Source organism: Octopus sinensis, linkage group LG26 (genome assembly GCF_006345805.1).
Source record: "Octopus sinensis linkage group LG26, ASM634580v1, whole genome shotgun sequence".
Lineage (NCBI taxonomy): Eukaryota > Metazoa > Mollusca > Cephalopoda > Octopoda > Octopodidae > Octopus > Octopus sinensis.
Window position 1 is genome coordinate 17,543,306 of NC_043022.1, and position 18,803 is coordinate 17,562,108.

The window sequence follows — 18,803 nt, forward strand, 5'->3', positions numbered from 1 at the left end:
GAATCAAGTATTCCTTTGAACCACAGCACTGTTGGTAACAAAGGGCCTCTTCCTCAGAGTGAAAGGCAGTGAAACATGGGCTGTGACTGTCGAGGGCATGCGTAGGCTTGAAAGAAATGAAGCTGGTATGCATCACTGGATGTGCAGTGTCAGTGTGCATACACAACATAGTGCAAACGTCTTGAGAGAAAAGTTGGGCATAAGAGACATCAGGTGTGGTGTGCAAGAGAGATGACTGCACTGGTATGGTCATGTGATGCACATGCATGTGGGCATTGTTTCTACATGTAGAAATTTAAACCCTGAGTGTAAAGATGGACAAAATGCTGCTAAGCATTTTGCCCAGCATGCCATCGATTCTGCCAGCTTGCCATCTTGAATGAAATAATAATAATAATAACAATAATAATGATGATGATGATGATTTCAAATTTGGGCACAAGGCCAGCAATTTTGGGGACGAGTATAAGTTAATTGCATCAACACCAACACTGAACTGGTCCTTATTTTACTGACTTCAAAAGGATGAAAGGTAAAGTCAACTAAAACCGAAAACGTAAATGTGAATGATATGCTGCTAAGCGTTTTGTCCGGTGTGCGAATGATTCTGCTAGCTTGCTACCTTTGATAATAATGGTAATGGTTTCAAATTTTGCCACAAGGGCCACAGTTTTGGTGGAGGGGATGAGTCAATTACATCAACTCCGGTCTTCAACTGGTACTTATTTTACTGACCCTGAAAGGATGAAAGGAAAAGTCAACTCAGAACGTAGCGACAGACGAAATACTGTTCAGCAATTCACCTGGCATGCTAATGGTTCTGCCAGCTCACCACCTGAATGATAATAATCTTTTCTACTCTAGGCACAAGGCCCAAAACTTTTGGAGAGGGGAAGTCGTTTAGATCACCCCAGTACATAACTGGTACTTAATTTATCAATCCCGAATGGATGAAAGGCAAAGTTGACCTTGGTGGAATTTGAACTCAGAATGTGAAGACAGAGAAGATGCCGCTAAGCATTTCGCCCAGCATGCTAACAATTCTGCCAGCTCACCACCAGGCATCCAGCTGTAGAAACATTGCCAGATCAGATTGGAGCCGGGTGCAGCCGCTGGCTTGCCAGACCTCAGTCAAACCATCCAACCCATGCCAGCATGGAAAATGGATGTTAAACAATGATGATGATGATGACGACAATATAGTGTCAGACAAGTAACAAAATTGTCATAAGAATTCAAAGTCCGTGGGGATGGAACATCTGAAGTTAATGGTGATGTTGAAAAGGGCTTAGTAATGTCAGGCATACAGATGAGGATTAACTCCCGAAAGATTATAATGAGAAAGTAGTTTTCTTTTAGCATATATGGGCAAGAAAGAACTGGGCTAATTAAAGATGTAAATTATCGTCTGGCACCTGTGTCGGTGGCACATAAAAAACACCATCCGAGCGTGGCTGTTCGCCAGCCTCGTCTGGCACCTGTGTCGGTGGCACATAAAATCACCCACTATACTCTCGTAGTGGTTGGCGTTAGGAAGGGCATCCAGCTGTAGAAACACTGCCAGATCTGACTGGCCTGGTGCAGCCTTCGGGCTCCCCAGACCCCAGTTGAACCGTCCAACCCATGCTAGCATGGAAAGCGGACGTTAAACGATGATGATGATGATGATGATGATATCAAGCACAGAGATATAGCAACTGCTCTGTTAACATCACAAAAATAAATCCTAGTAATACTATGAACCTATAACTTGCAAATAAAAATTGGAAAGTTCCAAAAAGAGATACTCAGATGCATATTTTCCATGGGGGAAAAATCTTGACATTTGAGGAACAAGAAAGACCTTGGTCAGAAAATATTGCAGCAATGAAGGATCTACTGAAGAAGAGTAACCAAACTGAGACATGAAATAAGGTTAATTTTTTGGTTTTGAATAGAACAAAATCTCTTAAACAAACCTAAAATATTCAAGCAACTTACATATACCTGTTCATAACTGCGCACTTCTTTTTAGGGCTTTAAGTGGAAAGAAAAATGAGCAGGTGATATCATATAAAACAAGTGGTATAATATCAAGCCAGGTGTGGGGACCAAGTGCAGTTGCAGTGCATTGCTGCATTCACCAGTTGTTGGTATATTCCAAGTCCCTCTATTGAGCAGTAAAAGGACGTATCTCTGTGTCTGTGTAGAGTCATTGGTTGAATATGAAATCCAACCAATGATAGTCCATAATCCTACAAAGCATCTGATCAAACAAATTGCATTTATTGGAATTACCAAGAATAGATAAACTGGTAAATGTCTTTCATTAGTCAGTCAAACCAAAGAAGCACTTTTCCCTCTAAATTGCATATTTAAATCAAAATTCCCTGCAACTATAGTCTCTGCATTAAATATTTACACTTATAACATTTTCCTTTACACAAATTTGTTGGGTGTGAAAAATTCTTTTCTTTTTTGTGATGAAAATTCTGCCAGGATTGCAAGGAAAGACTTCAAGTAAATAAAGCAGCCCTAGTGAATTGTTTTGCCAAACCCAAATATTATAATTTAAGCTGTAGAATGGTTTGACTTTTGTAAGTTCTTGACTATATATATAATCTAAAATTTATTATTTGTCAGAATTTATTAAATTTACATGGTATTTGCAAGCTATCATGTGAATTTGGAGGGCTAGACTTTTCCTTAATCAAACTTAAGAAACCCTTGACTCAGAAAGAATCATCACCAGCATCATCATCAGCAACAACATTCCAAGAGGTAAATATTTCAAAAGTACAAAGCTTTTCTCACGTCACCAGTGTTTCCTTTCCTCAAAAGCATTTGAAGAGTTAGGACACTTCAGGCATTTGGGCACAGGAGGATTATTTCACTCCAGAAACTCTAATTTATATCAAATAAGCGCACATTATATCAATGCTAGAGGGGAAGAGATTTATCTGATTTGTGAATGTTCAATAAATAAACCACATAGTAATAATTATTAATTCATTAGACATCTAAAACGATTGATATTAGGCTTGTCTTTGCCAGGGTAAGAGCAAAGTGCAGTAACCAGACAAACTATGATACAGGTGTAATTCTTAAGATTGGCCAACGATTACACCTGTATCAAGTCTTCAAAATGAGATAGCAATTCCTGTTTTTAAACGAAGCACATTATAATGTACAGTTTACTGATAGTTGTGAAACACTTGCAGAATATAAACTCTTCTACAGAGAATATAGTGAGAGAATTACATGGCATTTATGGTAGCTTGTTATCTTGTGCTGGACAAATAATATACAGACATGCATTACAAACTTGAATAGGTTCCATTTATATTTGGTAACAGAATCAACTAAACTCTACATTGTAAGTCCAAATGTTTTTGTATAATGGATGAGTGTGTGTGTGTGTGTGTGCAAGTATTAGACAGGTGAAGGCAGTTTCTGTTTGTGCACATAGGAATGTATGTTGCACAAATGTTGTCTGCACTTGATTCTAAATACATAGGGTCAAGTACTCCAATCTTAATATATCTTGATAATTAAAGATTTCCAAGCAGAATACTACCTGCTCTCATTGAAATTAGAACTTTTTCTTTGGAATTAATGAAATCTGTGAAACCTGCATATGTCAATGCTACCATATTAAAATAAGGAGCTTCAAGATTACCTAATGATATATATGCCAAACTTCTTATGAGGGTTAAAAAAACCTCTTATAAGATCACAAAAGCAAAGGGTAGACTCATGAACACATTCAACCTATCTCTACTTCTGTTGCTCAATGAAGACTAGACTTTGCTTGCCATTGCCATTGTACCAAACACCAGACCATGTCAGGTTATATATTCTGCAGATTTCTGCACCCTAATAAAAGACAAGGACCACTCAACTGCACTGACGCTATTGGTTGAGACAAATCATAAGACTGAGGCCCTATCAATGCAGATGGGAAACAAAGATTGCTGGTATAGATATATCACAGTTGCTGCTACTTTAAGAAGAATCAACAAATGAATGGATGGGAAAAGAGTAAAGAAAATTTGAGTGAAAACTCGAAGTCTCCATTGCTAAGATTCAGAGAGGTACATTCTAAATATTTGCATAAAGATTGTGCATAGAGGATAGAATACTTGAGTCTTACAGAGGAATAAGACTTGTGATTTGAGCACTGGTAGGTTAGTGGTGTGAGGATCCAGGCTGGATAGAAGTCCACTTATAGAGGAAATAGAATAAAACTATTCTTGTCATTTTCACAAAAGGGGTAGCTTTTGGAGGGAAAAGGATGACAAAAATTACTGCTTTGATCTCTGTAAGTAGTCCAAGATGGTCTCTTGAATTTCTACCCTCACAGACCCTATTCTTTAGCATAGCTGGTCATTATGTAAGCCCCTAAAGACAATGTGAAAACTTTGTCAAGAATTTTCATATTTGTAGTCAATTTCTGAATTGAATAATCTATTTTTTTAAGGTTAAGTGGTATTAAAGTAGTTGCATTAAAACAAATTTTGCTTGATACAAAACGTATGCATGCTGTTGACAAATTTATTTCACCTTGTTTACAGGCCATTGAGGAATCATCTGGCCAGTTATAAATCTCACACCATAACTATCTTCAAAAAGTGAGGACACATTCAATTATGTAAATATAGAATACAGGAATCCTCCCCTCACCAGTTATGAATATTGCTGTTAGAACTGAGTTTGTAAGTTTTCCCCATCTAAGCCAAAAAAGGGGTAAGCTATAAAGTATTTGTTTAATATTAATCCCACTACACCTCTTATATATCCACAAGAGGTGCAGCAGCATCACAGGAAGGGCAACAGAGAAAACAGTCTTTGTGTGTAGCAGATGTGCAGGTGCAATAAACATTAGGAATATGCAAAAAAATAGGCTCCCTCAAATGTCCAGTAGTGGTGGTGGTGGTGTTCCTAAAAAGTAGTAATAGCTTCCATTACCTAGGCAACCAAGGTAGCAGTGGAAGAGAAAGCTCTAAAAGCGTAGTTGCTAGAATACAAAGGGGCTGGGCAAAGTTCAGAGAGCTACTACTTTATTGGTAACAAAGGGCTTCTCCCTCAAAGTGAAAGACAAATTGTATGATGTTTGTGTATGTACAGCTATGCTACATAGCAGTGAAACATGGGCTTTGACTGCAGAGGACAAGCAAAGGCTTGAAAGAAATGAAGCCAGCATGCTTTGCTGGATGTGTAATGCACATTGGTGCACATATGACGGAGTGTAAATGATTTAAGAGAAAAATCGGGCACAAGAGGCATCAGATGTAGTGTACAAGAAAGAAGATTACACTGGCATGATCATGTGATGCACATGGATAAGGACAGCTATATAAACAAGTGCCAGTCTCTAATTGTGGAGGGAACCTGTAGGAGGTAAACTCAGGAAGATGTGGGATGAACTGTTGAGAAAGGATCTTCATATATTGAACCTCATAGAGGACAAGGGACTGAAACATCTGGTGATTTGCTGTGCTTGAGCAGACATGTCAAGTTAAGCCAAATCATGGCCATCCCTACATACAGGCTGCATGTCCTTCATGCTCATAGCCCCACTTCCCCTCACACATAACTGTTCTCTGGCAAAACTCACAACCATCTCCCTAAAAACTCCACCACCCACTACAGGCCCCTCCAGTTTCCTCTCAACATTGCTTGCTATCTCAAAATATCTCCTCTATCCCCCTTGGTGCTACTTATATTCACCCCACCCACAGGTACACTGTTACCTGTGGGTAGGCCCTCTCTCTCACTCTGACTAACTCTATCTTTCTCTCTCTCCCACTTCCCCGTTCTATTGGGGTCACCAAGTGTCTCCTCTGTAATAAGACAGCTATCCCTGCTCCACTATCATATTCCAACCTCTTGCCTGGCACATAGCCACTTCTCTCGGTTCCTCTCTCAGCTGAGATGTTCTTGTCTTGCAAGCCACTTGGCAACCCCACAGGTGCTGGTGCCATGAGCAAAGCACCTGAGTCAGTGTCACATTAAAAAGCATCTGTGCCAGCAGCACATAGAAAGCACGCAGTACACTCTTTAAAATGGCTGGCGTCAGGAGGGGCACCCCAGCCGTTGAAACCATGCCAAACCAGACCAACTGGTGCAGGCCTTTGGCTTGCCACCTCCTGTTAAGTTGTTCAACACATAGCCACATGGAAACTGGACGTTAAATGATGATGATGATAAGGGTGATAATCCCTTTCAAATTCCGCTCGAATGTGTCTTTCTTCATAATTGTTGACACAAGGCCAACAATTTTGGAGAGAAAATTTAGTCAATCATATGACCTCATTATATCACAGTTACTTTATCTTATCAACCTTAAAATGATGTGAGTTGGTGTCTGTGGGATTTGAATTTAGAATACAGAGGGAACAACTGCTGCAAGGCACCCCCCCCCCCGATACTGTAAGCTTCTGCTCACTCATAGCCAAGCTTCGTCAGATCCTGTCAAATCATCCATCATATGCCAGCATGGACTAACCAATGGCTAGGGATACAATAAAAACGCTAACGTTCATACAATCTAACTTCACAACAATAATACTAACATAAAAAAGAGTTATAACTTTACAATAATAACGTTGATATAATTGTTATAATATAACATTACAACAATATTAATGTTAGTAGAATATATTATAATATACACTTACAATAATACAAACATTAATATAATCTATGATAACCCTCACAATTATATTACTAACATAATACACTCTAATATACTCTCACAACAAAACTAACCGATAAAAAATGCTAATACTAAACCCCTACAATCTATTATTCCTACAATCTATTATTCCTACACTCTACCATTCCTACAATCTATTATTCCTACATTCTACTATTCCAACCAAATCACCGCCACAACATTTCGTCTTCCGTTTTTTTTTTATATTATCTTTCTCAGTATTCAGCATTTATGATGATTCGTAGATTTCATTGGTCAATAATTCTATACCCACCACCACCACCACCATCACTGCTCCTCCTCCTCCTCCTCCTACCGCCATTACAGGCAACAACAACAAAACAACAACAAATAATCAGGAAAAACTGTTTTTTCGCCGTTTTTCCTCTTCTCCCTCTTCCTCCTCCTCTTCTTCTTCTGTTGTTGTTGTTGTTGTTATTGTGGTGTTTATTTGGTGACCAACCCATATTGGAGATTAATTAATGAATGAATGGATTAAGGATTTGATTAATTCATCGCCGAGCAAACTCCTTTCATCACTCAACACAAAACAACTCATGAAATTACAAATTTAACCAGTTTTCCCCTTCTCGTCTAAATGTGTCGGTAATTATGATTTTTCCCATTTATTTTCTTTCACTCACTCAAATCTGTTAATCGTTGACCATTCTGTTACCGAAATTTCCTTCCTATTCAGCCAAGAATATCCTTCGAAAAGCCTGAAACAGTCCAACAACGACTTCCTCTCCCGTTACAAATCTATTTACACATTATTATTACTATTCTAATGATTTTCACCTCATTTGCGGCACAATTAACTGATGTTGTTGGCAAACACACCAACATCTTGATATTCCGTTTATAATCACTGTTTAATTCTTATATTTGAGTAAATATTTGGATGGATGTGGTTTTTATTGTGACACATGAACAACAACGGAACATTTCGTGTTTCTTTGAATACACACGTATATACACATCTTTCCCCTTTCTATATGATATATATATATATAATATAATATATATATATATATATATATATATATATATATATATATATATATATATATATATATGTGTGTGTGTGTGTATATATATGTATATATATCATTCCTCTTTCAGTCTTTGCCCCAATAACTCTCTAACATCAAACCTTTACTCCTTTCACACTGGCCTTTTTGTTTTCCTATCATCGCTTTCCTTATTACCTGAGCGAAAGTATACTTCTCACAGTACTGAATACCCTCTGCACTTAGTGTGCAAGGCAACCCATCCTTTGGCGAAAGGTTATCCACCGACATGTTCTCTAGAGTGTTTGGTGAACGAGCAGAATTGAAGTAGGGTTGTGGACGTTGCTTTAGTCCTTTCTTTCTGCCGTCTCTTGTCAATCTCTTTAGTGCTGACACGGAAAATAAAGTGTTTCGTCAACAAGCGGAGAGGACTCTGTAGTCTTTTGCCGAGGATATAGCAACCTGAAAAGGGTTGCAGCCATGAGAAATGTATCAAAAGTGCATTGTATGATGAAGTGGTTGCTGATAGGAAGGGCATCGAGCCATTAAAAAAAAAAAGAAACTCTGCCAAAATCACAAATACATGCTTCAGTCTGTGGAAGCAGAGACTCATCGAAAGTACTGACTTGGACCCATGAATACTCTTCCCAACCCTTGTCAGTATGTAAAGCGGACGTAAAACGTGTGCGCGTGTATGTATGTATATATATATATATATATGTGTGTGTGTGTGCATACAGATATGTATGCACATATGCATATACGCGTATTTGCATGTATCATCATTTAATGTCCTCTTTTCCATGCTGGCATGGGTTGGATGGTTTGACAAGATTTCACTGGCTCCAATATCAGCTCTTTGGTTGCATGCTCTTATCCTGTCTGTGATTCCACTACATCCTTTTTGTATCCCTACCTACTCTTTTCTGCATGTCAGATTTAGCCCAAACACCCAGTATATAGTAGTTTTTTTTTTCATTTTTCATTTCATTTCTTCATTTTATGCACATTTTCCTTGTTTGTAAGAGTCAGACAGCTACACTAATGGGGTGTTGTTTTACAGCCAGATGCCCTTCTTGTCACTAACCGTCTCCTGTTTTTCAAGTCAGTGATTTTCCTTTGCATTTCTCTTCCAAAATGCACAGCTAGTGGATAATCTATGGGCAGGGAATCATTAGCAAACAACACATGTTGTAACTCCATGCTTTTTTTTATGTATAGTGTCGAATGTTCTTTCTTCTAAAAGTGTAACTTCTCTACAGAAACCTGCTTGTCCCTCCTCCCTTCCCTTCTTTCATGTCTTATCTCCTCATCTGCTTGCATAAATACTCCCTCTGCATAGGTTTTGTAGTCTCAAGTTCTGCATTGCAACCTCACTAATGTTGGTGGCACGAATAAAGCACCCCAGTACTCACTGTAAAGTGGTTGGTTTTCAGAAGGACATCCAACTTTTGAAACCATTCAAAGCAGACACTGGAACATGATGCAGTCCTTGGACACATTGAATCCTGTCAAACTGTACAACCCATGCCACCATGGAATGTGGACATTAAATGATGATGATGATGATATTAACTGTTAACCTCCCGTTGAAAATATTTGGTCTGTAAAGCTCAGTCCAATAATGATTCCATTAGAAAGGAATGACAAAGGAAGAGATTTTCTCCTTTACATTAGAAGGTTCCTTCCTTCATTCAAAGTGAATGTAAACAAAGTACAACAATTTGTAGGGTATCATGCATTTCAGGAATGCCTGATTGATGCAGTCCCATGAGGTATTGTGTCCTATGGAAAGTTAAGTGTTAATATATATATTATCTAAACTCAATGATCCATGAAACTGTTGAAGAAGAAAATATGGCAGTGTGTCACATTTGTGCCACTCCAAAACATTTCTTTCTCTATCTGCCTGACAACATTAGCTCTGCCTTTCTTTTCCTTATAAGTCCGAGTGGTTTATCATGTGATATCTCTCTGTCAAACATAGATTGCACCATTTTTAACTATTATTGTATGACTGGGATCTTTCCAAGGTAGACCATGTAATAACATTGTATTGACCCCTTTTCTTCTTAGATGCTTTTGATAAATTCCAAGTATTATCAGCATTTGTCTCTTCTGCCTTAATCTGATTTCTTGTTTCACTTTATCTCCGACTCTTCTAATTCTTTTTTCTTTTGATGGTGGCAGTGTTTTGGAGCTGTTTAAAGGACATAGAAAATATTCTGTACCTTACATAGTTTGGAATACTTCCTACAAACTTCAAAGTGTTTATCTCACTTTGCATAAATCTCTCTGTCTTCTCAACTTTTAATAATGTTTTATATGTGTGATGAAGAGGCATTTGACTGAAAGTTCCATCAGGACTAATAAACTGGTACCATTTTTGTATTTTGAATGACTCAGTTACTTGTAAATCTTTCCTATGAATTCTGTAAAATATAACTCATTATTTGTTATACATTTTATTTTTTAAATACTTTTCTAGCCTGAGTTGAAGGAACTCTAAAGATGTCTGAAACACGTCCTGGCTCTGAGAGTGGAGGTGTAGCAGTGAGCGGAGCTACTACAAATGTCCGAACCTCCATACCACAAGTTCAAGTAATCCACCAGCCTGTTCACAGTCCGCCTTACATGCCAAGTTTCCCTTACAACCAACAGCAACTGATGCTACAAAATGCTGCCGTACAAGGTGAATTGTCTTTCTTCAAAAATTGTAGACTTTGATATTTAGTATTTCTAGTTAAAGTTTGATGAATCCGGTAAAGATTTACTTGTCATTAAATTTACTCTTGGCCCTGGGCATGAAACAAAACTCATTCTCAATTCTGTTGTCCAATACAACAAGAAGAAATTCATTTTCTATTAGTTCCTTGTTTGGTTGTGATCACATTTGTCAAAAATCAATCGCACCTCTCTCTCTCTCTCTCTCTTTATCTAACTATCTACCCCCCCACATCTGTCTATCATACAAAACTATGGCTGTTGTCATAAAGATGACATGACAGCATGCACTAAGCTTTTGCTAATTATTTTAGTTCCTCTGTAGTCATCATTTGGCACAGACACCTTCTTAGCCCTCCTGCACTTCACCCAGCAGAACATTCATAATGTTGTAACAGCAGCTAAAGGGTGAGAGAAAACTACCAGAACTGGGCTGATATTTTATTTATTGATTCCCAAACATTGTAAGACAAAGTTGATCTTGACTGAGACTCAGAAAGTCTCACAACAAATAGCACAAAACTATCTTACACTTTAATAACTATGTCCCACCTTATCTCTCTTGCACATACACACTGTGTGTGTGTCTGTATGTGTATATATATATATATATATTCTCAAATGTGCAGAAGGCTCCATAGAGGTAGTAAATAATTTCTGTTGCCTAATAATCTAATTAGTATTTAAGGAGGCCATTCTGAAGGTATAGTTACTTGAAGGAGAATAGGATGGAGAACATGCAGAGGGCTATTACCTCTATTGGCTACAAAAATTCTCTTTGTCAAAGTGAAAGGCAGATCGTATGATGCTTGTGCATGAATAGCAGTGCTATGTACTAGTGTGATATGGTCCTGGAATGCAAAGAATATGTGAAGACTGGAGAGGAATTGAGCTGATATGCTTTGCATGACAAAGTGTAAATATGTAGAGAGAAAAATTAGGTGCAAGAGGCTTCAGGTGTAATGTGCAACCGAGAAGATTGCACTGGTATGGTTATGTGATGCATATGGATGAGGAGAGCTGTGAAAGAAGTGTCACTCACTTAAAGCGGTGGGAACTTGTGGAAGAGGAAGGCCCAAGAAGGCAAGAGAAGATGTTGAGGCACTGCATGCACTAAAAGCATACAACTTCTATCCATACATTATTTACATTGGACAGATGTGTGTCCTCATCTTGTTTGTTGTTACCTAATTTTTCTGTCTACACATTTACACTTTGTCATGCAAGCACACTGACATTGCACATCCAACAGAGCATATCAGCTCCATTTGTCTCCAGTCTTCACATATTCTTTGCATTCCAGGACCGTATGTCTTACGGACAACTCACCTCCCACCTCATTTCAGTTCAAATAACGGGTACTTCATCCATACCTTTGCAATTTTCTCTTCATCCATAGCAGTGCAATTTTCTCTCTGTTACACCTCTCATATCTGATGCTTCTTATGCCCAATTGTTCTCTCAACACATTTACAATTTTTTGTACCTACACAATGACATTGCATATCCAGCAGAGCCTCTTTGCTTCAATTCTTTCAAGCCTGTGCATGTCCAATGCATTCACAGTCCACATTTCACCACTATATAGCATTGCTGTTTGAACTCAAGCATCATACAATCTGCTTTTCACTCTGACAATTTTTATACAGTGAGGACTGAACAACTAATCACATGATTTGGAAGTACACTTCTTAACCACACAGCCATGCCTACACCTATATATGTATGTATAAGTGTGTGTGTGTGTATGCACACACACACACACTCATATATATATATAGATATAGATAGATAGATATATATAACAGTATTATAGTATTCACCCCGACTATCAGATGTTATTTTGCACCAGTGGTCACAGAGCGCTTCCAGTTCTGTCTTGATTGTGCTACTCTTTCCCATCTTGACCCAAGTCATTTAACTAAATTTTCTTCCCATTGTCGTGGAGGCCTTCCAAGTGGTGCTTTCCAATCTCTTGGATAGCTACCACTCAGCAGCTGTACAGGTCCATCCTCTATAAACAGGATCGAACATCAATTAGCTATGATGCAAAGGGCCATGGAAAGATCCATTTTGAGAGCCTTTTATGAAATGAGATGATTCAAGAAGAGAGCAGAGTGAACAATAGGATCAGAGAATAGTGGAAACACAAGTTCTGCTGGGTTGAACATTTTTACAAGGTTCGCAGACAACAGATATATATATACATATAAATATATATATGTGGATAGATAGATATGTATAGATGTATGTATGAAATATATGTGTATGAGGGGGTTACTGAAAAGTTCCTGGCTTTAAAGGTATCATGAAAGGCCTGGTTAGAGGCCCAACCTACCTAGTTATTTTACAGGGCTTAGAAAAACTGAAGGACCACTGCAATAAGTGTGTGAATCTGAGAGGGGAATATGTTGAGTAAAACCATAATTAACTGATCCTCCTGTATTCTCTTTTACCCAAAGCCAGGTACTTTTCAGCATCCCTTTGTAGATATGAACTATGTGTGTGTGTGTGTGTGTGTGTGAAATTTTCTCCAATCTAGATCTGGGAATATTATTGTAAAAGCTCTGTGCTATGAATCTTTGTTGATTATTTAATTAAATTTTGATTTCATGCATGATTTTTATAAAATGAGAGGTTTATTTCTTTTAATTAATTATTCATATGCCCTTAGATTATTTATATGGTGTTCATGCTTTTCTCATAGGAACTGCTAACAAAAAGTGATCTGGTTTCAACATTTAAAATGACATTATACGCATAAATGTTTATGTATTTGTTTTGCAAGGTTCCTGATGTGAAATCATTTGTTGAAACAGATTTTGTTATATTTGGAGACGATCATATTTTTAGCTCATCAGCCACACTCACAATTATAATGCTCGTGGTTAACAGGCAAAAAATATGACCATCCCCATCTATAACAATATATACATTAGCTATAAAACAATGCAGTTTTTATTTCATAGCTTGTTATGTCTCTCAACTGTCTTAATTTTCTTTTCTTTTCTAAATAATGTAGCATGTAGAGGAGGGACATGGTTTTGAGTAATTTTTAAAAAATAAGTTCATTTCAATATGTCACAGAGAATGGCAGGAATGTGGAAAAGTTTTGCTATGAATTTCCTTGCTTTTGCTTAATTAATCACAAATGTTGTGTTGCCTGAGGTAACCAGTGAAATTCTTTAGCAAGGGATGGTATTCACAGTGTAATATTGGTCCTCTACTGGAACTACATTACTGTGAGTGCTGCAGAAAATGTTTTGACTCTTTCCCTGTCCATTTCCTTTACTTTAAGACTCTAATATAAAAAAAGTATAAGTTAATACCCTATGGTAGGTTGTAATGAAGAACACAGAATGGAATATTCTTAGGTCCAAATTATACATATATATATATATCTCATGATATCGACCAGACTACCAGATGTTGTTATACTTCGCTGAACACAATGCGCTTTGCATTGTTTTAGCCTTCAAATAATGCCAGCTTGCAGGCCACCATTCTCCCTGTTCAAAAAGCTACTTCATCACAGAGTTACCCATTTACAGCTGACTGGACTGAAGCAACGTGAAACGAAGTGTTTTGCTCAAGAACGCAATGTACCACCTGGTCCTGGAGTCAAGCTCATGATCTAGCAATCACGAGTGTAACACCCTAACCACTAAGCTATGTGCCTTCCCATATACATGTGTGTGTGAGACTTTCTAAATTTTTTTCATTCTTTATTGATTGTATCTAGAAAGAAAGGGCACTGGGAGCCTTTGATGTGAGAGACATTGAGAAATTTGAGTTGTGGTTTAGATTGCTACAGTCAGTGTTGGTTCTGAAAAGTTGAGTTCCATCTGTCAGGTGGGAATCTTCAAAATGAAGGATTGCATATTAGTTTATGTATGGAACAAGATTTTGAGAAGAAAAACAATTTGGGTAGTAAATAATTAGTATGAGTTTGATATATTAAGTTTAAATAGATGTGGGTTGAGACAGAAACCTGTGAAAAATAAAGTCCCTTTCCAGTTGTAGTATAAGTAAAGGGAAGAGACAGTATAAGAGTGGGTCAGGAATTGGAGATTCTCAATAATGTGGTAGATGTAGCATAAATAGTTATTGTGCTATCTTAGCTCCACTATGGCTCAAAATTAACCTATTGAATATTAATACTTCTATCCAAATAATCTTAGCGCTTAGCTCTGGTTTCATGAAGCAGATCCAGGATAGAACGTGATGTAACTTCAGTACGGTTCCGAAATGACGGAGGACATACTCTTGCATTCTAGGAAAAGGGAGCTAATGTCGAATAAAATATTTTTCTCTTATAACTTAGTTTTAATATCAAAATGACAAAACAATATCTTTGAAATAATAATTCCCTTTATCTGGGGGACAAGTTTTGTTTTTATTTTTGTTTTATATTTTCTTTGTACATGTTATAAAAAAAAGAACAACAAAAATGCCATTGAGTACTGTTTTATGTTGGCAGTTTGAACTGCTCTCTTGTTAATAGAGATAGAATATTAGCTCCAAATATTTGTGATCAGGTGTTTATCTCGCAGCGGCGATGCAAGCCGGAGCAATGAATCAACAACTCAACATAGCTGCAATGCAAGGCAGACCACCCTCTGCTAGCCCGAAGAGTCCTAGTGTTCTTTCTCCTAGCCCCACAGCTGGAGTAGTGAGTATTTTTTTGGTTTTTGTTCTTCTTCGATAACTGCTGAAACTAACAAATCTCTATAAAATGCTTTTTTTTTATAAAATATTTTTTCATGTTTATGAAATGTTTGATTATTAAATTGTGTTGTCATAAATATTCTATTATTTTCAATTTCTTTTACAAACTATAAATGAAGTAAAAAAAAAAAGACCATTATTATTATGGTATGGCCAACAAGTGGAAGGATTTTGCACTAAAGGAAGATCTATCCTTATATATACGGATAAGTTGAAATAGTTAAAATCCTTTCAGCTTAATTTAGCATCTTGGGAAAGTTATTGTCTAAATTGATCTGAGTGGTGTCAAATGTGTCACAATGCACCAAAGCAATTTGAGGTGAAAAAACAGAACAATAAAAGAATAATATCATGCAATCAACAGACACATTTGCTCAGTCCCAGGCAGAATCAAAATCATCATTGTCCCTATTGTGACTTCATAACAAAGTCCATACCTGGACTCTAATTACATTCATGCATCCCTAGCAAATAGATGGATGTGTGGCACTAGAGCCATCAGGAGTAGCTGAGGCTTTTCTGACACAACTTTTTACATCCTGTGCAGGTAATGTTCTTTCCCGGAGTATATGAAGGAGTTTACAGATTTTAGAGGAGGGTATATTTTTGTGTTATTTCAAGCTATTTTGATTGTTGAAGATATGTTCAGTGTCTGAGAGATTGACATGATGACAAACATCATCTGGCACTTTTTCTATAGAAGATTGGTTGCTACTGGGACAGTGTTGAGAACAAGTGTGATATCATCATCCTAATTTATGACTGGGTGATGAGAGGAGGGGGATTTTGTTAGAGTGAAGCTCTTACCACTTCTTCTTATGCCAAGGAAACACTCTTGTATTCATCCTGTCTACTCATTCCTAGAACCTCCAAACTTGCTACAAATGATAGACTTCACAATCTGATGATCAATCATGGCAAAAGCTTCAACGCAAACACTATGATTCCTCTTTAGGACTAGAAACTATCAGAATTTTGATCAATCAATGACTATTTTGATTAATTGATGACAATGCACAAAGTTTACGAAAGATTTAGAGTAAGATTGCTTAAATATATGAAGTGGCTTTCATTTTGCATCAATGCTAAAAAATAATATATTTTGATTGTATCTTAAATGATATTCTTTTTGAATAGAATTGTATTTATGAGCCATTTTTTATTTCATAGAGATTATACTTTATTTATATTGATAATGGCTTTAAGAAAACATGAACACAATTTTTTTGTGTTTTCCTGTCTTTCTGTCAATTCAAAACTAAATATTCCTTTATGTTGACAAAATTAAATAAAAAAAAAATTTATTAATTCTTTTTGTTAATGTGAGTTTATTTATAATAATAATGAAATTATTGTATACAGTGCTCAGGTGCACCACAACTTGCCAGAAAGTGCGTATAAAGTATATGCAGTAATGTACAAATGTCTGGAAAGCGAACAGTGTATGAGTCAGATACATGCTTGTGTGTGTATGGAGGGGAGGAAATCAGGTGTAGTGTTGGCGAATCTCAGGAAGCATGGAAGTTTTGAAGGATACAGTGCTCCAACAACTAACAACTGATGCCAGCAGTTTGTTCCATGCTTCAGCAACTCTCAGCGTGAAAAAAAGTTTCCGAAAGTCATGGGAGCTGTGCTGTTTTCTGACTTTGTAAATATGTTCACGGGTGTTAGACAGGTGGAGTTTGAAAAGGTGCTCAGAGTTATTGTTAGTAAGATGGTTGATAATTTTATGGGTGTCTGCCAATTCAACTGCCAGACGTCGGAGTTTCAATGTGTCCATGCCCAGGGAAGTAAGGCATTCAGAATATGGCAAATGCCTGATGGAGGGTATTCTTTTGGTTGCACGTCACTGAACGGCTTCCAGATGATTGATATCCTGGGCATGATAGGGGTTCCAGACCAGTGATGCAAATTCCAGGTGAGGTCTTACCATAGCTATATAAAGCTGCAGATAGATAGTAGGAGAGCGGCTCACAAAGGACTTGATGAGAGATGCCAAGACACTCTCAGCCTTCTTGACAATTTTAGCGATGTGTTTTTTCCAACTCAAATCACTGTCGACAATAACACCCAGGTCATGTTCACACGAAGACTTTTTGAGATTAGCGTTGTGGAGGGAGTAGGTGGACACTGGGTTTCTCCCAAAATGCATGGTGGTACATTTGTCCACAGCCAGCTTGAGTTGCCAGTCCATGATCCACTGCTGCATTGTGTCCAGGTCTGCTTGCAATAGAGATCTATAGTGTACAGGATCTGACCTCTTTATTTCGAGGTACAGCTTGATGTCATCTGCATATTTCAGCACTGTAGCATTCTTTAAGTTGGCATCTTTGTCATTAACATATGCAACAAATAAAAGGGGACAAGAACAGATCCCTGTGGTACACCAGATGTCATCTCATAGGGCGAAGAGTGCTGTCCTAGAACTGTGACAACCTCTTTTCGGCTGAAAATAAAGGACTTCAACCAGTTATGAGTTTGTCTCTTACGCCCAACGCAGAGAGTTTCACCATAAGTCTTTTGTGTGGCACAGAGTTAAAAGCCTTAGCAAAGTCCAGGTAAACAACATCCACCCAGGATCCGTGATCAGTGATTTGGGTAATGTCCTCAAGAAACTTGATGAGTTGATTACAGCAGCTGGAGTTAGGAATAAATCCAAATTGTGACGGCTGGATGAGGCTGTGAGACTTCCAGAAGTTCCAGAGGGTTTCCCTGATACAGGATTCCATCAGTTTGGCGATACAGCTAGTAAGACTAACGGGGCGATAGTTGACAGGCGATGTGCGGTCACCTTTTTTGAACAGAGGGATAACACTGGCAGTTTTCCACTGCTCTGGAGTAACACCATTGTCGAGACAGAATTGGAAGAATAGAGAAAGTTGGCTTAGAAGAAAGTACCCACCGCGTTTGAGAAGTAGGTATGTAACACCATCGAGACCAGGAGAGGCATAGTTGCGTTTATTCTTAAGGTGGCGTTGTAGCATTGCTGGTGTAAATTGCATAGTAGATATAGATTCCGATATCAGTGGTGATGAAGATGGAACATTTTGGTCTTCGATAGTAAAGATGCCGGCATAGCATCCAGCAATGATTTTTGCACATTCTTTGGGATTGCCAGTAATCTGTCAAAAGAATTTTTTAAACCCACATTTTATTGATTTAAAAACTAAAAAATGTTCATATTCTTCAGGGATTGAGAAAAATTCAAATGACTTTACCTGTTTCCTAAATCTCTTGCAATTGTTTTCCGTTCCTTCGTAGAATAACATTTCATACCTTTTGTGTGTGTAAACAAATATGTCAGTCCTTGGACCCTGTTCTTACAGGGAGATATTTACTTCTATTTGATATAGAAACATTGGTAGTTTGAGTGAAAAGGAAACTTGAATAGCTACAGAAATCTGTAAATAAGTCACTCTTCAGTAATTTGTTTTCTTTAGTATCTTTAGATCATATTTAGAAAAGCCAAATATCTCGTAATGAGTAGACTGTACAGTTGATTGAAACAAGAATATAATAGTACAGTTGACTGAATCAGCCCTATTGGTATCTGCTTTTACCAATTTAAAATGATGAAAGACAAAATATTGATGGTGTGTGGCCTGCATTATTTGAAGTTGTCTGGCTATGTCACTAATATCAGA

At 37.5% G+C, this 18,803-nt stretch overlaps 1 protein-coding gene across 2 annotated transcripts in view; it reads left to right on the plus strand.

Moving 5' to 3' along the window:
• Nucleotides 1-7,012: 7,012 nt before the first annotated feature.
• Nucleotides 7,013-18,803, plus strand: part of LOC115224747 (polyhomeotic-like protein 2) — a 50,903-nt gene continuing 39,112 nt past the window's right edge. For both annotated transcript variants that reach the window (XM_029795638.2, XM_029795639.2), the window contains exons 1-3: nt 7,013-7,303; nt 10,196-10,399; nt 14,970-15,103. In XM_029795638.2, coding sequence (XP_029651498.1) covers nt 10,219-10,399; nt 14,970-15,103 — 315 coding nt within the window. In that variant the 5' untranslated portion in view covers nt 7,013-7,303; nt 10,196-10,218. The remainder of the gene's footprint in view (nt 7,304-10,195; nt 10,400-14,969; nt 15,104-18,803) is intronic.